The 15875-nt window shown below is 32.2% G+C and overlaps 1 protein-coding gene across 1 annotated transcript; it reads right to left on the bottom strand.

The window, feature by feature from the left end:
• Positions 1-12118: 12118 nt before the first annotated feature.
• LOC134698082 (uncharacterized) lies at positions 12119-15635 on the bottom strand. Its single transcript, XM_063560374.1, has 3 exons — positions 15627-15635; positions 14654-15014; positions 12119-12828 (listed from the first exon to the last, which is right to left on the bottom strand). Exons 1-3 carry the CDS (start codon positions 15633-15635, stop codon positions 12119-12121), a joined length of 1080 nt encoding a protein of 359 aa, XP_063416444.1.
• Between the last annotated feature and the right edge of the window lie 240 nt (positions 15636-15875).

Below are 15875 nucleotides of genomic sequence, written 5' to 3'. Positions count from 1 at the left end.
TAATCCTCCAAAGAAGGAGCACACCTGAATAAAGAAAGATAACTCAATCTGATTTTTTTCCTAGCATTGAGTAACCCATTTACATATTCTTAAATATGTCTACATACGTCTTGCTTAAGAATATATATGTTAAGATATTTATTTTGAGTTATGGGAAAAGTTAAAGAGGGTCTTAGTAGCAGTGTTGGTAGGGTGCCTTGGTCATCTTTTTCTGTATTCTTTATTTTGATCCAATTTTTCACTGTTGCTTTATATCCTAAAATTGTGAATTTACTGAGCACAGCTGTTTTGTGCTGTATTCCCATTAAGCACAGCAGGGGTAGAAAGGTGAAACTGGTAAAATTCGGCAGACCATAGAAACAGTTTGAAACAGGTCACCTTTCAAAACATACTGCATATAAAGTTCAACTGTGCCAAGCAATGATAAAAAAAACTTGTGTGACAAGCTGCTTGACAAGTTTTTCAGCCTTAAAAGTAGAAAGATAGAGTTCTATATGGGCTAATGATGTTGTTCTTGTATAACCTGTGATTCAACGAATAAACACAAATGTTTGATAAACATCTTTTATTAAAATATGCCCTTTTCATATTATCATATCGCGCATTAAATGCCCTTTTTCAGGATTGGCACCCTGCCCTTGTGAAAACCTCGCTGGAACACTGGTTATGCAATAACAATTTCTCAGATGATATTGGATATGTATCTTATGTCTTCACTAAAAATCCCCTTCCCTTTTCACGAAAATGACCAACACACTAGTGAGTACCGACTTTTATTCGGGTTTGTCATATCATAAACAACACGACGGGTTCCATATGGGAAGCATGATCTGCTTACCATTCTAGACCACCTTAGATCACCCCCCAGTCTTTGGTTGGGTTCGTGTTGCTCAGTCTTTAGTTTTCTATGTTGTGTGATGTGTTTTATTACTTGTCCGTTTGTCTTTTTAGCCATGGCGTTGTCAGTTTATTGTCGATCTATAAGTTTGACTGCACCTTTGGCATCTTTCGTCCCTTTTTTATTTGATAGATCTTTAAATATGTTTTAAAGAAATGAAATCTGGTTTGCAAGATTTGCACTTAAAATGTAAAATAATACAGTAGCACTCTGTCAAATCTGTTTTTTGTTTCTTCATAAAAAGCTTAACAAATCATAGAAGTATATGGTAGATACAGGATATTTTTTCAATTAACTATATATTTTATTCTTCGTGTTTTGATTAATCGGATTATAAAAATATAGATAGCACCAAGATAAAAAAATTATAATCATTTCTTGCACTTATTTAAATCAGTTATTAAACGGCTTAACCTTACTTGTAAAAATGTGTCATATTGGTTTTAACTATAAAGCAATAATATTTGCAAATCAAAAGTATTTAAAACATATTAGTTTCCTAGATTTAGTACCCGAAGTTGTTCTTAATGCACTTAAACTTCATGGGTCGTATATTTAAAAATAATAGTAAGTCGATGTTGAATTCATGCGAATTTATTATTTAACAATCAATATTTGAAAAATTTATGATGAACGTCAAAGTGAGATTGGTAAGTGAATCCATGTGAAAAAATGTAATTTTAGATTGTAAATTGACTGCTCATAGAAATCCAAGACAGATGCAGAATTTCTCTGAATGTATATTCGGCCCACAAATCATATAGTTTGCTCACACTTGAACATTATTCTAAGAAGATTTGTGCTTTGGCATTACACAAGTTATACTAAGGTATCTAAAATTTTTAGAATTAAAAAAAAAAACTTTAAAAAAAATGATATATTGAAAGAGCAAAAAAAGTTATAACAAAGCATTCCAAATATGTATTATTCGTTGCAAATCAGCTCAATATCCTTATAGATGTCTCTTGCAAAAAACTAAAAAGAAAAAGTTGATCCTATTTTAGTTGATCGTTCTGGCATATATACTGGACAGCAATTTTGAAGTTTGATAGGTTAAGTAATATTGATATGAGCGTCACTGATGAGTTTTATGTAGACGAAACGCGCGTCTGGCGTACTAAATTATAATCGTGGTACCTTGGATAACTATAATGTATAGGCTGTGTCTTAACTTAAAATATTACAAGTTATGAGGTTGTATGAAGACCACACAATCATGCACCTTACGCCAGACGCACGTTTCGTCTACAAAAGACTCATCAGTGTGGCTAGAATCAAAAAAAGTTAAAAAGACCAAATAAAGTACGAAGTTTAAGAGCATTGAGGACCAAAATTCCTAAAAGTTTTGCCAAATGCAGCTAAGGTAACCTATGCCTACCTCATACTTGGTAGTTTAAAAGTATCAACAGTTACAATAGTATATTTTTTAAAAAGTCAATGGCATAACAGTTGAAACGTAAATACCTTTAAAGTTTTACATTTTTTAACACCGAATACCAACATATTGTACCATAAACATCATATTCTGGGGGAAAAAAACAAGTAATACGTTCGTGACCAACTATTGTAATAGTGATGTCTCGAAATTATATTACTATTGCCCTTCAAACTATCCCTTGTCGCGATTAGATTGTTAAAATACATAGTTTTGGACATACTCAGTATCTTCTTACGCAGGAAAAGATAAAAATTAGGAGTATTCCCCAAAATCTTTTGTACTTTTCGTTCCTTAATTCTCTTTAAATTTGTACACAATTTGGCTTTTTTAACGTTCAATTTAAGTGTCACTTATGACTTTTTTGTAGACGAAAAGCCCGTCTAGGGTTTGCAATTTAATCCTGGTACACGTCAAGAGTTAATTAGCAAAGTTTCTATAATGCATGTACTGCGGTGTCGAAAATTTGTATAAGCAAAATATGAACCAATATTTACTACAAATCTATAAAGGCTTGACGCAACAACAAAAACCCTAACGTTATACCATGGGTAACAATGGCATAATATATGTTTATATAGATTAGACCGTTGGTTTTCCCGTTTGAATGGTTTTACACTAGTAATTTTGGGGCCCTTTATAGCTTGTTGTTCGGTGTGAGCCAAGGCTCCGTGTTGAAGGCCGTACTTTAACCTATAATGGTTTAATTTTTAAATTGTTATTTGGATGGAGAGTTGTCTCATTGGCACTCACACCACATCTTCCTATATCTAAATAACGAATTTTATTTTTAGGTGTCATAGTTGAATTTTCATTTTCCACAAACACTTATGGAAGACGACTTCATTCCGGTGGAACACCTGATATATTGGATTATACCGAGCATTTGGATAAATATGGCATCGAGGGTTCAAAACTCACTTCTTTTAAATTTCAAGTGAAGGCTGGCAGAGATGCAAATGTATATCTATCAAGCTCTGCCACTATGGATAGCGCAATGCCATTCTACGATCTAAATTTTGGTGCACATACTAATACTAAAACACAGCTGGTACGACGCACAAATGATACTTTAGTACCACAACCATTTGGAATAACTTGGGATACTGTAATCGATCGTCATTGTCTAAACTATTGGGAATTCCGAGATTTCTGGGTGAGTTGGGATGGCGGAATTATAAAACATGGAAGAGGATCAGTCATAGGAGATGATATTATTGGTGAATGGGCAGATCCAGACCCGTTCCCAGTGAAAAGTATTGGCGTTTTGAACAGTTTTGATACTGCAGGCGACTGGATAATACACGCCACCGGTAATTATGCAGGAACACACCTTAAATATAAATAATGAATTGATATGACATATTTATGTGCCAATGATGTATTTTTGTACATATTTTTCTTCATTATAAACTACAAACGTTCTGTAACCGTATCAATGGCTACGTAACCTTAAAACACTTTATATAATATACAATGTTACCAATGTATACACACGACCATACACACACCACAAAAACACACATTACCATACCACACGCTCCTGGATATAAACTGAATATATGTGTAATAGTTAAGCAAATAAATATTGATTGCACTTATTTTGTTTAAAAAAGACTTTCAGAAAGTGCTTCTGTTTGGTAATTTTTACGGATGTATGCGTACAAATAAACTCATCATAGATATCAGGACTAAATTTTACATATACGCCAGACGCGGGTGTTGTCTACAAAAGACTCATCAATGACACTCGAATCCAAAAAGTTAAAGAGGCCAAATACAGCTATGGTAATCTATGCCTGAGGTAGAAAAGCCTTAGTATTTAAAAAAAATCAAAATTTTGTAAACAATTAATGTATAAAATTTAAATATAACAATATCAATGATAAGATCATGTCAACACAAACAGTGCTGACTACTGGGCTTGTGATACCCTTGGGGAAATAAATCTACACCAGCAATGGCATCGACCCAGTGGTTGTAAATAAACACATCATAGATACCAGGACTAAATTTTATAAATACATGTACACCAGACGCGCGTTTCGTCTACAAAATACTCATCAGTGACGCTCGAATCCAAATAAAAGAACTCTACTGCTCAGACTCGTACTAGATTGATACATTCAAGTCGTTGCTGTGTTATGGTTGTTGCATATTGAATCATGATTGTCAATATTTAGAATCAAATGTTATTTCTTTTGCAGTTTATGGAAATGCATCTAACCATTTCATCAACTGTAGTCCATCGAACGAGCGAGTTGACCTTAACATATATAAACCAGTCATGATTCTTTCTGCAACGATGTGTGCATTAGAATGTAAGAGAGATGAACAATGCATGGGGTTCAACTATAACGACAACAGGTATTGTGCATGATTCTTATCTTAGGTAAAGGCAGAAAAAAATAAGTAAAAAAAGACACAATATCGCATTTCAGAATCAAGATACACAGAATAAATGCTTAAATTGGAATCTGAAAACGATCAATAATTTGATATGTGTATGTGGAGCAGGAGCTTACACTTCCGGAGAACCTGAAATCACCCTTGTTTTTAGTGGTGTTCGGATTGCTCAGTCTTTTTTTCAGGTTTTTTAGTCAGGTTGTTATGTAATGTTTTAACTAATATGTTGTCTGTTGGTCTGTTGGATTTAATTTACAATACGATACACAAGTTATTTAAAACAACAAACATATAAAATAATATTATTTCTACTTTTTGGGGTTATTTTACAACTTGTTGTATTATATTGTATTAACATTTCGACACACATTAAACACACATTTAACATTTCAAATGTTAGAGTAAATTCGCAAATTTATATACAAGAAAGCAATATAGAATGGTATATAGACAGTTTTAAATTCTTTTTTTCCCTTTTCTCCTGTGTCTGATCTGAATTTTTCACTTTTGTTTTACGGGTTGTTTCGTTTGTTTAATATACAGTTTTTAATGATATATTCATAATTATAAATTAACTGAAAACAAAACTTCGAATTTTTGAAAAAAAACTACGGCTTTTCTACTTCAGGAATAGATTACCTTAGGCGTATTTGGCATAACTTTAAGGAATTTTTGGTCCTCAATGCTCTTCGGCTTCGTACTTTATTTGGCCTTTTAAATTTTTTTTGATTCGAGCGTCACTGATGAGTCTTTTGTGGACGAGGCGCGCGTCTGGCGTAAATATAAAATTGTGGTCCTGGTATCTGTGATGAGTTTATTTACATACAACAAATAAGCAATATGTTTAAGACATTGTTTTATTGTGGTTTATAGGTGTGAGCTTCTTTCATTCGGACAAGGAGTCGTCACTGCCATTCCTAAGATACCACAAACTGGATGGAGATTTTATACAAAGTGTTATGTACAGCGAAACGCGTGTATTGACTGTTTATTGTAAAGCCACTAGAAAATATGTAATGAAAATTTGGCTGATTACGTTCATATTTCATATTGCTTGAAGAGTTTTATAGATTTATCTTCGCCATTTGTTGCCTAATGATTATTATAATTCATGATCATGTCAAATCTGCTTTACGTTTCTTATTGTATACCTTAAGAGTAGAAAAAGGAACAAAAACAGCCTGAATGAATGTTATAAAGTTTATTAGTACATGGTACCTTTTTGATAGTGTTATACTTACGCACAACAGAGCTTGAATGTTTTGCAACTTTGTTCCATCTAAATATTCTCAAAAGACTTTTTTATTTTGGTATATATCATGTATTTGCTACTCTTTTAATGTATAAGTAACATTTCATAGATTTATCATATACATTATTTGGTACGATTTAGTTAGACATATCAGTTTAGTTCCCTCTGTAAACCTTCGCTAAAGCTTATAAAAAAAGAAAAAAACAATGATACTTTGTTCAATATTTGTTTAACAGTCACAGATACATTGTAAGCTCTTTAAAAAAAAACTAAAAAAACACTGATTTCAGGTAAGATGGGTTGCGAAAGATTGAAAATAATTTCACACTGAATTATCAAAAGAAGAAGATGCAGTATGATAAACAACGAGACAATTCTCCATCAGCGATCAAATGGCGTAGAAATTATCACCAACAGGTCATCGTTCGGTCTTTTATCAATAGCTGAACGCGTACTGTACAGCATGCACAGCAAGCTTTCAAAAACCCTGATATAGCATGCAAACGTACAACAATTCAAGTGATAAATTTTAAAACAACGTTAACATAATTTACAAAAAAGAAACTAACAGAATCATGACTTATTCATGTAATTTGGGGGATGAAACTTGTTTTCAAATTAGAAAGTGGTGAGGGAAGGATATTGATTGATTACTAAGAACAATGACATGCTTCCTCCGTGTTGTATATACTTATCATGATTATGTATACTCAACATTTTTAATGGATTAACTCCTGAAATAATTGATTAGCAATGGTATTCGACTTATTGCACTGCATTGATGTTATAGACCTTGAATCTTGATAAAAAAAAATTGGAAATAATTGAACACTAGAAATCACTTACATCGCAATGACCTCTTTGATTTAAATTTCAAAGATTGTCACTGATGTTAAAAAATATTAATACACGCTGATTTAATAACTTTTTTATATATTTATCTTGACATATTATTGTTCACTAGAGAACGCTAACAATGTATTAGTATAAAGAATTTACATATTAAAATAAAACGTGTAACTCATTAATAAATGATTGATCAGAACTAATTTTCAAAAACATGAAAAATGTTGCTGGGCATTGATGTAATAAACTTTCTATCTAAAATTCATTACTATCTAGAATGATGTGTACGCCTGAAAGCACATGCATAGCAAATCCCTATAGAATTTATATGTCTTATAAACATCAATCACGTATTAATACTTGATCATCGCTGATTGTCTATTCAGCCCATGGCATCGGTTTTATGAATAAAGGCAACAGTAATATTGTAACGTTTGGGTGTCACTTTATTTGGTTCATTTATTTATTTCATTATTAGTTTTTTTAATTATTTTCCCAGAAAGATTGCTTATTATTATTTTATTACTTTCTGATTTTTTTTCATTCATTAAATTTTAGTGACGTAACGAACCTCGCATTAGCATTAAAAATATTTTCCCTTCTCAACCAATCAGAGAGCTCGATTGAATTCGCGGGGAAAATTTAGCTCGTGCAGATATTGTCTGCTGGAAATCATTCTCAGCCCAGACTCCCAGGTGTATAGACGTAAGGTAAAAAGGGGAATTTTCAACCATGTGCGCGATATTTTTGGAAGTGGTCTCGGTAGAAATCACGCGCTATTTTATATACTATAATTAGTGTATTGAAGAAAATGTGTTTTACAGTAATTTTTAGGTAAGAAGACCCCTCTCCTCTGATTTTCATGTATATATTTTGAGTGACTAAAACTGGCTGGTTTTTTATCACGGTTTGCATTGGAGATTTAGAGGAAAACTTTGAATATTTATACGTGTTGAGGCGTAATTTATTTAGAAAGCGGTTCGTTGGTTAAATTATGAGTAAAGTTTTTGAAAAGTTCTTTGAACTGAATAAAAGTTGTCAGTTGGCGAATAACGAGATTCGGTTAACTGTTCAGCTGTTCAGTTGTTGATAAGGTTAAAGTTATTTATAATTTGCGGGTTAAAGCAAGTAAAAGTTCGGACTCATTATTTGTTGACATTCACGTGAGTGACTCAAATCTATGACTTGAACTTAAAGACGGGAAATTTAAGTATTAAAGCGTTAACAAGCGAAATACATATACAAGCCCTGATCAGAGCGGCAGAGTGAGTCGTTAAAGAAAGTTAGATACTGAAAGAATTTATGTTTGGTCTAATAAATCTTTTTATAGACTGCAGAAATAGACCATTGACTCGCAAAACTGTAACTAATTAAATGTGCAGCTGATTCATATCCGTGTTGTTTGATAAAAGTTGTATCTTACTGAATTATTTTATTACAGAGAAACGCCTTGTCCCTTGCCTGGATTGATCCTTCGATTGAAACTCATCCTGATTACTTCCCTTGGTATTGGTAACAACCTAGATTTTGACCCTCCCGTGAGTCTGCGGAATATAAGGTACTAAATGGGGCCCCATTACCCGCAATCCTATTTTTAGCAATTATCTCCTTAAAAAGCGTTTTCAAAAAACTAATTATTGAAAAACTGCTGTTGTCTAATTGGAGCTCGATATCTATTTGTGATTTTACCGCACTTAAATATATATGGTCCCATGGCTTTTCCTGGTGAATTTTGGGTTTTTTTACGACACCTTACGATTTCGCAGTAAATTTTTCCTAATTTTGATCAACATTAAAAAAAAAATCCGACCCTCCATCCTATACATTTAAGGACAAATAGGTGCTTGCATGAAACTTTATTCATAATGCTTTCCAGAAAAAAAACATAAATGATATAACAACCAATCACAGAGAGCCATCTATTTTTATCTCTGCGCTCATGTAATTTTATTTGGTACATTGTAACCTGCGTTTCATGGTTTCCTGATTACAGACTATTTAAGTGAAAGCATATTCAGGACAGAACGAGTCTTGTGTTGTTTTAGCTTCCCTTTAGGTGTTTATTTTCTGGTTTTATTGCTTGTGTATTTGGTATATAAATCTAATTACGTGTTTGGGAAATCCTGAACTAGTTTTGTTTGAAAAGTCTGTGTTATATTTGTGGTGTCAAACTTGAAACGACCACACGTGTTGGGTCGGGCTATTTACATTTGGTCCGTCTGTCTGTCTGCCCCCTTTAATTATTGTTTACCTCCAGGTTTATTGGAAATGTTTGAGTTTTATTCCCAACCATAGAGATCTATAGTATAGAATTAGCGTGGGACGGTACTTCATATTTGAGCAATAAAAATACCTAGACATACTTATAGAGGTGCAGTATATTTCTGGACTACTACCCAAACTATAGTGTTGGGACTGTGATTTCTCTGGTAAAATGGTATTGCCAGATCCTGGTATATTTGGTAACAGTTCCGACTGTCCTTTCAGTTGTTCACGAAGTCCTACACTAGGATAGCATGACTGCGATCAAGGTCAAAGGTTAGGATCTGGTTGGCCCTCGGAGTAGTCTAGACCCTCATTATTTACCATTGGTGATAGAATCCAGAAGTCACACGTAACTGAGACTTGGAGAGTACTGAACGTCAGAGACATCTTGTTCCAGAACACATATTCAAATAAATTATAAACTGGTGGCATAGACCGGTAAAAATTATACCTAATAAAACTCTTAATATATTCTAGTCTGGCATCACTATAATAGTACCCCAGTTTCGTTTCAGTATACCGATGTTTAAAACTCATAAATCAATAGACAAAAACAAATTCGGGTCATAAACCAAAACGCATTAAATACAAGAAAATGACGTATTGTTCACTTTATAAATACATGTATTGTACACTTTATAAATGCATGTATTTGGAATGAAATGCACATTTGAGAGCGCTGAAAATACAATTTTATATAGAATATAAATATAAACTCTTGTTAGGGATATATTACGCTTCAGGCAACAGTATGATGCCACTGTTCAAAAGTCATAAATCGATTGAGAGAAATCAAATCCGGGTAACAAAATAAAACCGAAGGAAACACACCAACTATAAGAGGAAAGCAACGAATCACAACAGAAACACTGAATTGCAACAAAAACAAACGGCAATTCACATACATAGACTACTACTAGTAGATAACAACTGCGATACTCCTGACTTGTACAAGGCATTTTTATGTTTTTTTGTATATTATGCTTCTCGAAAAATCATTAAACCATGAATTATGCTGCCGAAACCAAATAACCATAAAGTAAATGCGAATGCTTATAAAACTGCATGTCAAATACCTTTTGTTCACTTTTTATTTACCTAAACATTTATCTTGTATACAATGTAAACGTTTCAGTCAACGATCCATCATCCGGGGATGGGGCCATATAATCCCTCGCTACGAGACTTGGAACTTTCGATAATACAACTGCATACCGCCTATCTTATGCATGATTTTAGTGTTTCCTCAAAAACGAATCATTTGCATAATAGATATCATTTACCTTCTTTATGTGGTTACTTTTAATATGGCTTATAAATACTGGCAAATAAGCATTAGTTTCACAGTTAATATATCATGACTGAGGGGTGGAACCAAATATCTGCATTGTAATAAAATAGCTAATACAACTGCATACCAGATATCATTGACCACCACATGTGGTTTTCTTTGAAATGACTTTTAATCACAACTACTAATACAATGTACATTTAAATAAGCATAAGTTTCACACTCAATTTAAAACAGCTTAGAGGTGGGACCAACAAATCTGCATTGAAATGAGATGTTTCTATGATAGTTCATCTGAATATCATATATATATCTCTTCGACTTCTTTTAAACTGAGCTAAGCTTACCACTAAAAAAATTAAATAAACATTAGTTTCTGAAGGCTGATATAACTGCATACCAATTGTTGAAAGTGCCGCTGATACTGAAACAGCATATTTAAGTCCTGCTTTCTGGCTGGGTCAAGGCGAGACAAAATTAACTTAATTGTTAGAGATCATCAACTGCAGTGTGTAGAAGGATTGCAGAGGTACATACATGTATATTAGACCGTTGGTTTTCCCGTTGGAATGGTTTTACAATAGTAATTTTGGGGCCCTTTATAGCTTGTTGTTCGGTGTGAGCCAAGGCTCCGTGTTGAAGGCCGTACTTTAACCTATAATGGTTTAATTTTTAAATTGTTATTTGGATGGAGAGTTGTCTCATTGGCACTCACACCACATCTTCCTATATCTATATCATATATAAATCACCATGTTCTCTTTAGCTGTGAACCTCCTCACTGGGTTTTTAAAATAAAACCTAGTTTCAACTATATATCTATCAAGCAAGAAAATGATTTTGTCATTTTTGCTGTACTAGTTGTACATGTTCAATGTTACATGGTAATCATAACAGAATATAACATTGATATTATTATTGATTTGGAAAAACCAAAATGTATAAATTGATGAAATTGAAGATGAAGTTGGATATATATTGTATATTTTGTTTAAGAAATAATTCATGGGGGCTTGAATATATCGTTATTTTACCACGGGTTGGCCCTTTATGACAAATATTTTACCCTGAGCGATAGCGAGGGGTAAAATATCGGCATAAAGGGACAACCTGTGGTAAAATCTAGATATATTCAAGCCCCCATGAATTATTTCGATTCTAATAGGACAAATACGGCAATTGTTTTGGATCGAAGCGCTCTAGGTGGAGGCCATTATTTGCCGTTCTCATAAATTAACTCACTTTTAGATTGGCGTAAAAGAACGGAGCAAACAGAATAAGTGTCATGCTCAAACTATTCACAAAACTTATTTAGATAGATTTGGATGAATTTTAATGATAATTTACTTATATGTCTTCTATGTATAAAAAAAGGGCTTATACCTCATTTTAGCATCGTTTGTTTACGTTTCCTTGTTGAGATGATTTTCGGTATCAGAAGCGTGTATTTTCCCGTAAAATGCCCAAATTATAACGTCATCATTCTTTGACGTCGGGTACTTCATTCATAACATAACATATGACGTGGGAGTACGATCGGAACAGCCAATGCAATATATTGATATTTTACCACGGGGGTGTACTCAAAGCGTTTGAAGGACGTCATGTTAGAATTGTATGTATATCATGTATATGGAAGGATATAAATAGGTTCTCTTACAATTCTGAATGAAGCATATATTATACAACATACAACAATTACATTTTATTTTTAGCTTTTTTCACTCAATATGATGATTTTACAGAAATAGCCTTTCTTAAAAAAATGTCAATATCAAAATGATCATTGCTAATGTCTTCACAAGCTACAACCAAGTGATGAATGAACTTTTTGAAAATATCAGCTCTAAAATTATCTTCTTTAGAATCATCCACAATAGAAAATTGACTTTGAATTATTCTTATTCTTTTTGTACTCCTATTCTTTACAGCCTTGTACATCTTGAATCCTGTTGATAATATAAGAACACCAAGTATTTTAGACTGGAAATGTAAATGACAAAGCATGTATTCAATGACCTGTCTTTCTGCTCTGTTTTGATGATACTTTTCTAATTCAGATTTAATTTCTATAACACATATGCATTTTGGAACCATTGTGCAATCTTCATCACAAATAACTATGTCAGGACTTTTAGAAACAATTTTTGGCACAGAACGTTCATACTTCTCATACACACTCTCAGTATACTGCTTAGACATTGCATTTTCACTATAATTGACATCTGAATCAAAACTGCATTGTTTTCGTTTTCCTTGTTCTAAAGGATGTAGCCATATTAAAGAGAAGATTTTATTCCAAGCTTGTACAGCTTGACGTTTAGTCATTCCATTCACATAAGCAGTTTGGATGCTTTCAATCATCTGTTGGAGAAGACATCCCATTGTTGTGTCAAGTAAACTGTTTTCTTTTGGCAACTGAATTGGAACCAACTCTGGAAATAAAAGTTACATACAGTCAATCAATCTTTATTCTTTAGACATTTATTTACTGTAAACCAACTAATTTTCGCGAGCAATTTATTTTTCCCGACATTTGCGAGTACAAAAAAACGGGAATATACATAGTCCCAAATATGCACAATTTGGATCTTTACCTATTTAAGGGCATATGATACAGTTACAGGGGAGGTAATGACGTTGCTAACGTAAAATGTTATTTTCGCGACGTCAAACTATGACATATCGGGAAACGATGCATTTTTCGACTGATTTTAATCATTCAAATTGATTTAATTTGAAAACGAGTGCATGGACCCCTATTTTTTAAAACGGAAATTTGTTTCATTTCGCAAGGAGATTATGTGACCAAAATTTTATAAAACTGTAAATAGCGCAATTTTTTATTATTTTGATAAACATGCAGCAAAAAAAAGACGTTTTTTCCTCTATTCATGAACATTTGATAAATATGAGTTATTTCTGAATGAAAACTGCATAATTTTTCATGATACTTATAAAATACAGAAATTTGCGATTATTTAACAAAAAACAATTTGTGTTTATCTTTTAAAACAAAAAAGTTATGTCTTTCTTTCGAAAAAGAAAATACTTACACAAATCTCAATTTTGAGCAAATATACAAAATTTCGAACTCATTTTACTTAAAAGTAGCACAAGTTATATTTTTTATTACATTTTTGATTTTATCAGGTAAAAAATAGCCTATATGCAAATTTTCATCAACTTGTAAATACAGGTTCAAAACTATATCGTATGCCCTTAACTTCACCATCATGATCAAGCAAATTCGAAAATTGTGAAATTAAATCAGCGCGAAAAGTGTTAGTTAGGAGTAAACGCGAAATAAAGTATCCGCGAAAATAAGTTGGTTTACAGTATTTACTTACAGCATGAACAAGAACACTAATTCTTTATTGATATAATATTAAAGAAAACAATAAGCTTATAACAACTTTAGATAATGTTTCAGGAGAACTACTTGTATAGGTGAAATTTCAAAATCGCTTTTTACGCTTTTTAAAGTTATTTTTTACTTTGAAAAAAAATATTTTTCACAAAATCAGACACAAACTTTTAAAATCACTGAAACAAATTAATTTTAGAAGTAAACATCAGAACACTTCAAATAGTGTTTATTAATGTTTATGACACTCACTTGATATTTTTCTCTAAAGTTTTTTTTGGTTTAAAAAAGAAGTATTCACAAGAAAACAATTTTATACAACATGCAGAAATTAACTTTTTCTCAATGAGCCTTTTAGTTTTTACACTTTATTTGAAATATGAAAAAACTTGATAAATTTGTAGATTTAGTTCATAACCTTGAAGTTGATCCTTCTCAGTGTAAAGAAGACCTATCATGTTACTCAAATATGTTGGCTGTTGACTGCTGATTAGAGTTGAATATGAATATAAATTTACAGAAAAATATTCAAGTATACTTTTTACAGCTAGTGTCCACGAATTTCAGTCATCTTTTGAAGTTGACAGCTGACTGATTGACAAATGACAAATGATTGTTCATACATTTATGGTGGTACCAAACACTTTAGCTAAAATTAATTTGGCTCCTTTAATTTTCATAAAATTTTCCTTTATCAAATATATAAAAATTTCAAAAACTTTGAACCAACTATTTTGTCAGAAAAATTACACTGGTTATATAGCAGTTTCACAAAGACCAATTTTGATCATTGAGAAGCTTAATATTCCATTTACAACACAACATAATTAAAACGTTTAGCTGATTTTACAAAGTTATCTCCCTGTAGTGTTAGATACCACCTTAATGCATACCTTCAATTATTTTCCAATGTCCATCTTTATTTCTTGCTCTCGGAAACCATCTGAGGTTAGATAAGGAGTCAAAACACACATCTGTCAATTCCAATACTTCTTTCAATGTTCCTGTCAGTGGTAGTTTCAAATTCATTTCTTGAATGATTTGATGTTCCTGGCCAATAATTGAAAGCGGGAATGTCATTTTAATGATGGTATATGAATCTCTGTCAATGTTCTTTTGATACACATCTTGTGGATTTCTAGAGAAGAAATGAACAGTAGCTGGACAACCTGCATTTTCTTCACCAATTTTTTCGATACGAGATACAGCATTCTGATATGTTGAAAGTACTGTGCATGGCTCTGTGATGCTTGGCTAAAAAATATAAAAAAATAAATGTTTAACCCGCATTATAAGAAAAAAAATTGTGAACAAAATTGTCAATAATACATTATATTTTACAATATAAAGTGCTATTCTTGGCATAACGTACACACAGAGAGTACTGATTCTCCTACTCTAAACACTGTGTAACAGCTTGATGTCGCAGCAAGACACTCCAGCAACACTTTCAAAATCTTGGGAGGAAATTAGGAGAAACTTGAAGTAATTCCTCACTAAACCTTCTTAATTATCTATTAACTTGGTGCTATTTCTCCCAACACCATGATTATTTTTGCTATGATTACCTTTGAAGTGTGCTGTTAGTTCTTGACTAAAATAAACATTCCTTGTATTTCCTGTCAATGACAGTCAAAGTAATGAAGAAAAGTATGAAATTTGTTAACTTCAATCAGAGATATATAATTGTTTTTATTAAAGAATATTGCACAACTTTATTTATTAAAACTATATTCAGCATTCATATTGTAAATATAAAGTTGCCATTGGTGATTATTTAATAGTAAGACCTAATGGAAGAATGTAAATAATTTTCCCATCTAAAAAGATTAAAATTCAATAAAATATATAAATCATTTCATTTACCTTTTCCATGTTTTCATAGCTTTCAAAAATAAAACTAATAGGAAATAACTGAAAAAGGAAGAAGTGATATAAAACAAGATGACTGAATGATACATGTGATTACATGTAATTTTAAGACCATACGTTAATGTTTTGTTGATTTTATTCCTTTTAACTGCAATTAACAGGTCATAAAACCCTGCCAGACGGGAATAACTAATTGGTGTTTTTGGGAGAAAAATCTGTCTATTTTTTATTGGTTGGACGGGT

The sequence above is a fragment of the Mytilus trossulus genome, chromosome 14 (assembly GCF_036588685.1).
Source record: "Mytilus trossulus isolate FHL-02 chromosome 14, PNRI_Mtr1.1.1.hap1, whole genome shotgun sequence".
Lineage (NCBI taxonomy): Eukaryota > Metazoa > Mollusca > Bivalvia > Mytilida > Mytilidae > Mytilus > Mytilus trossulus.
The sequence above is the reverse complement of the archived record's forward strand: the minus strand, read 5'-3'. Positions and strand labels throughout refer to the sequence as shown.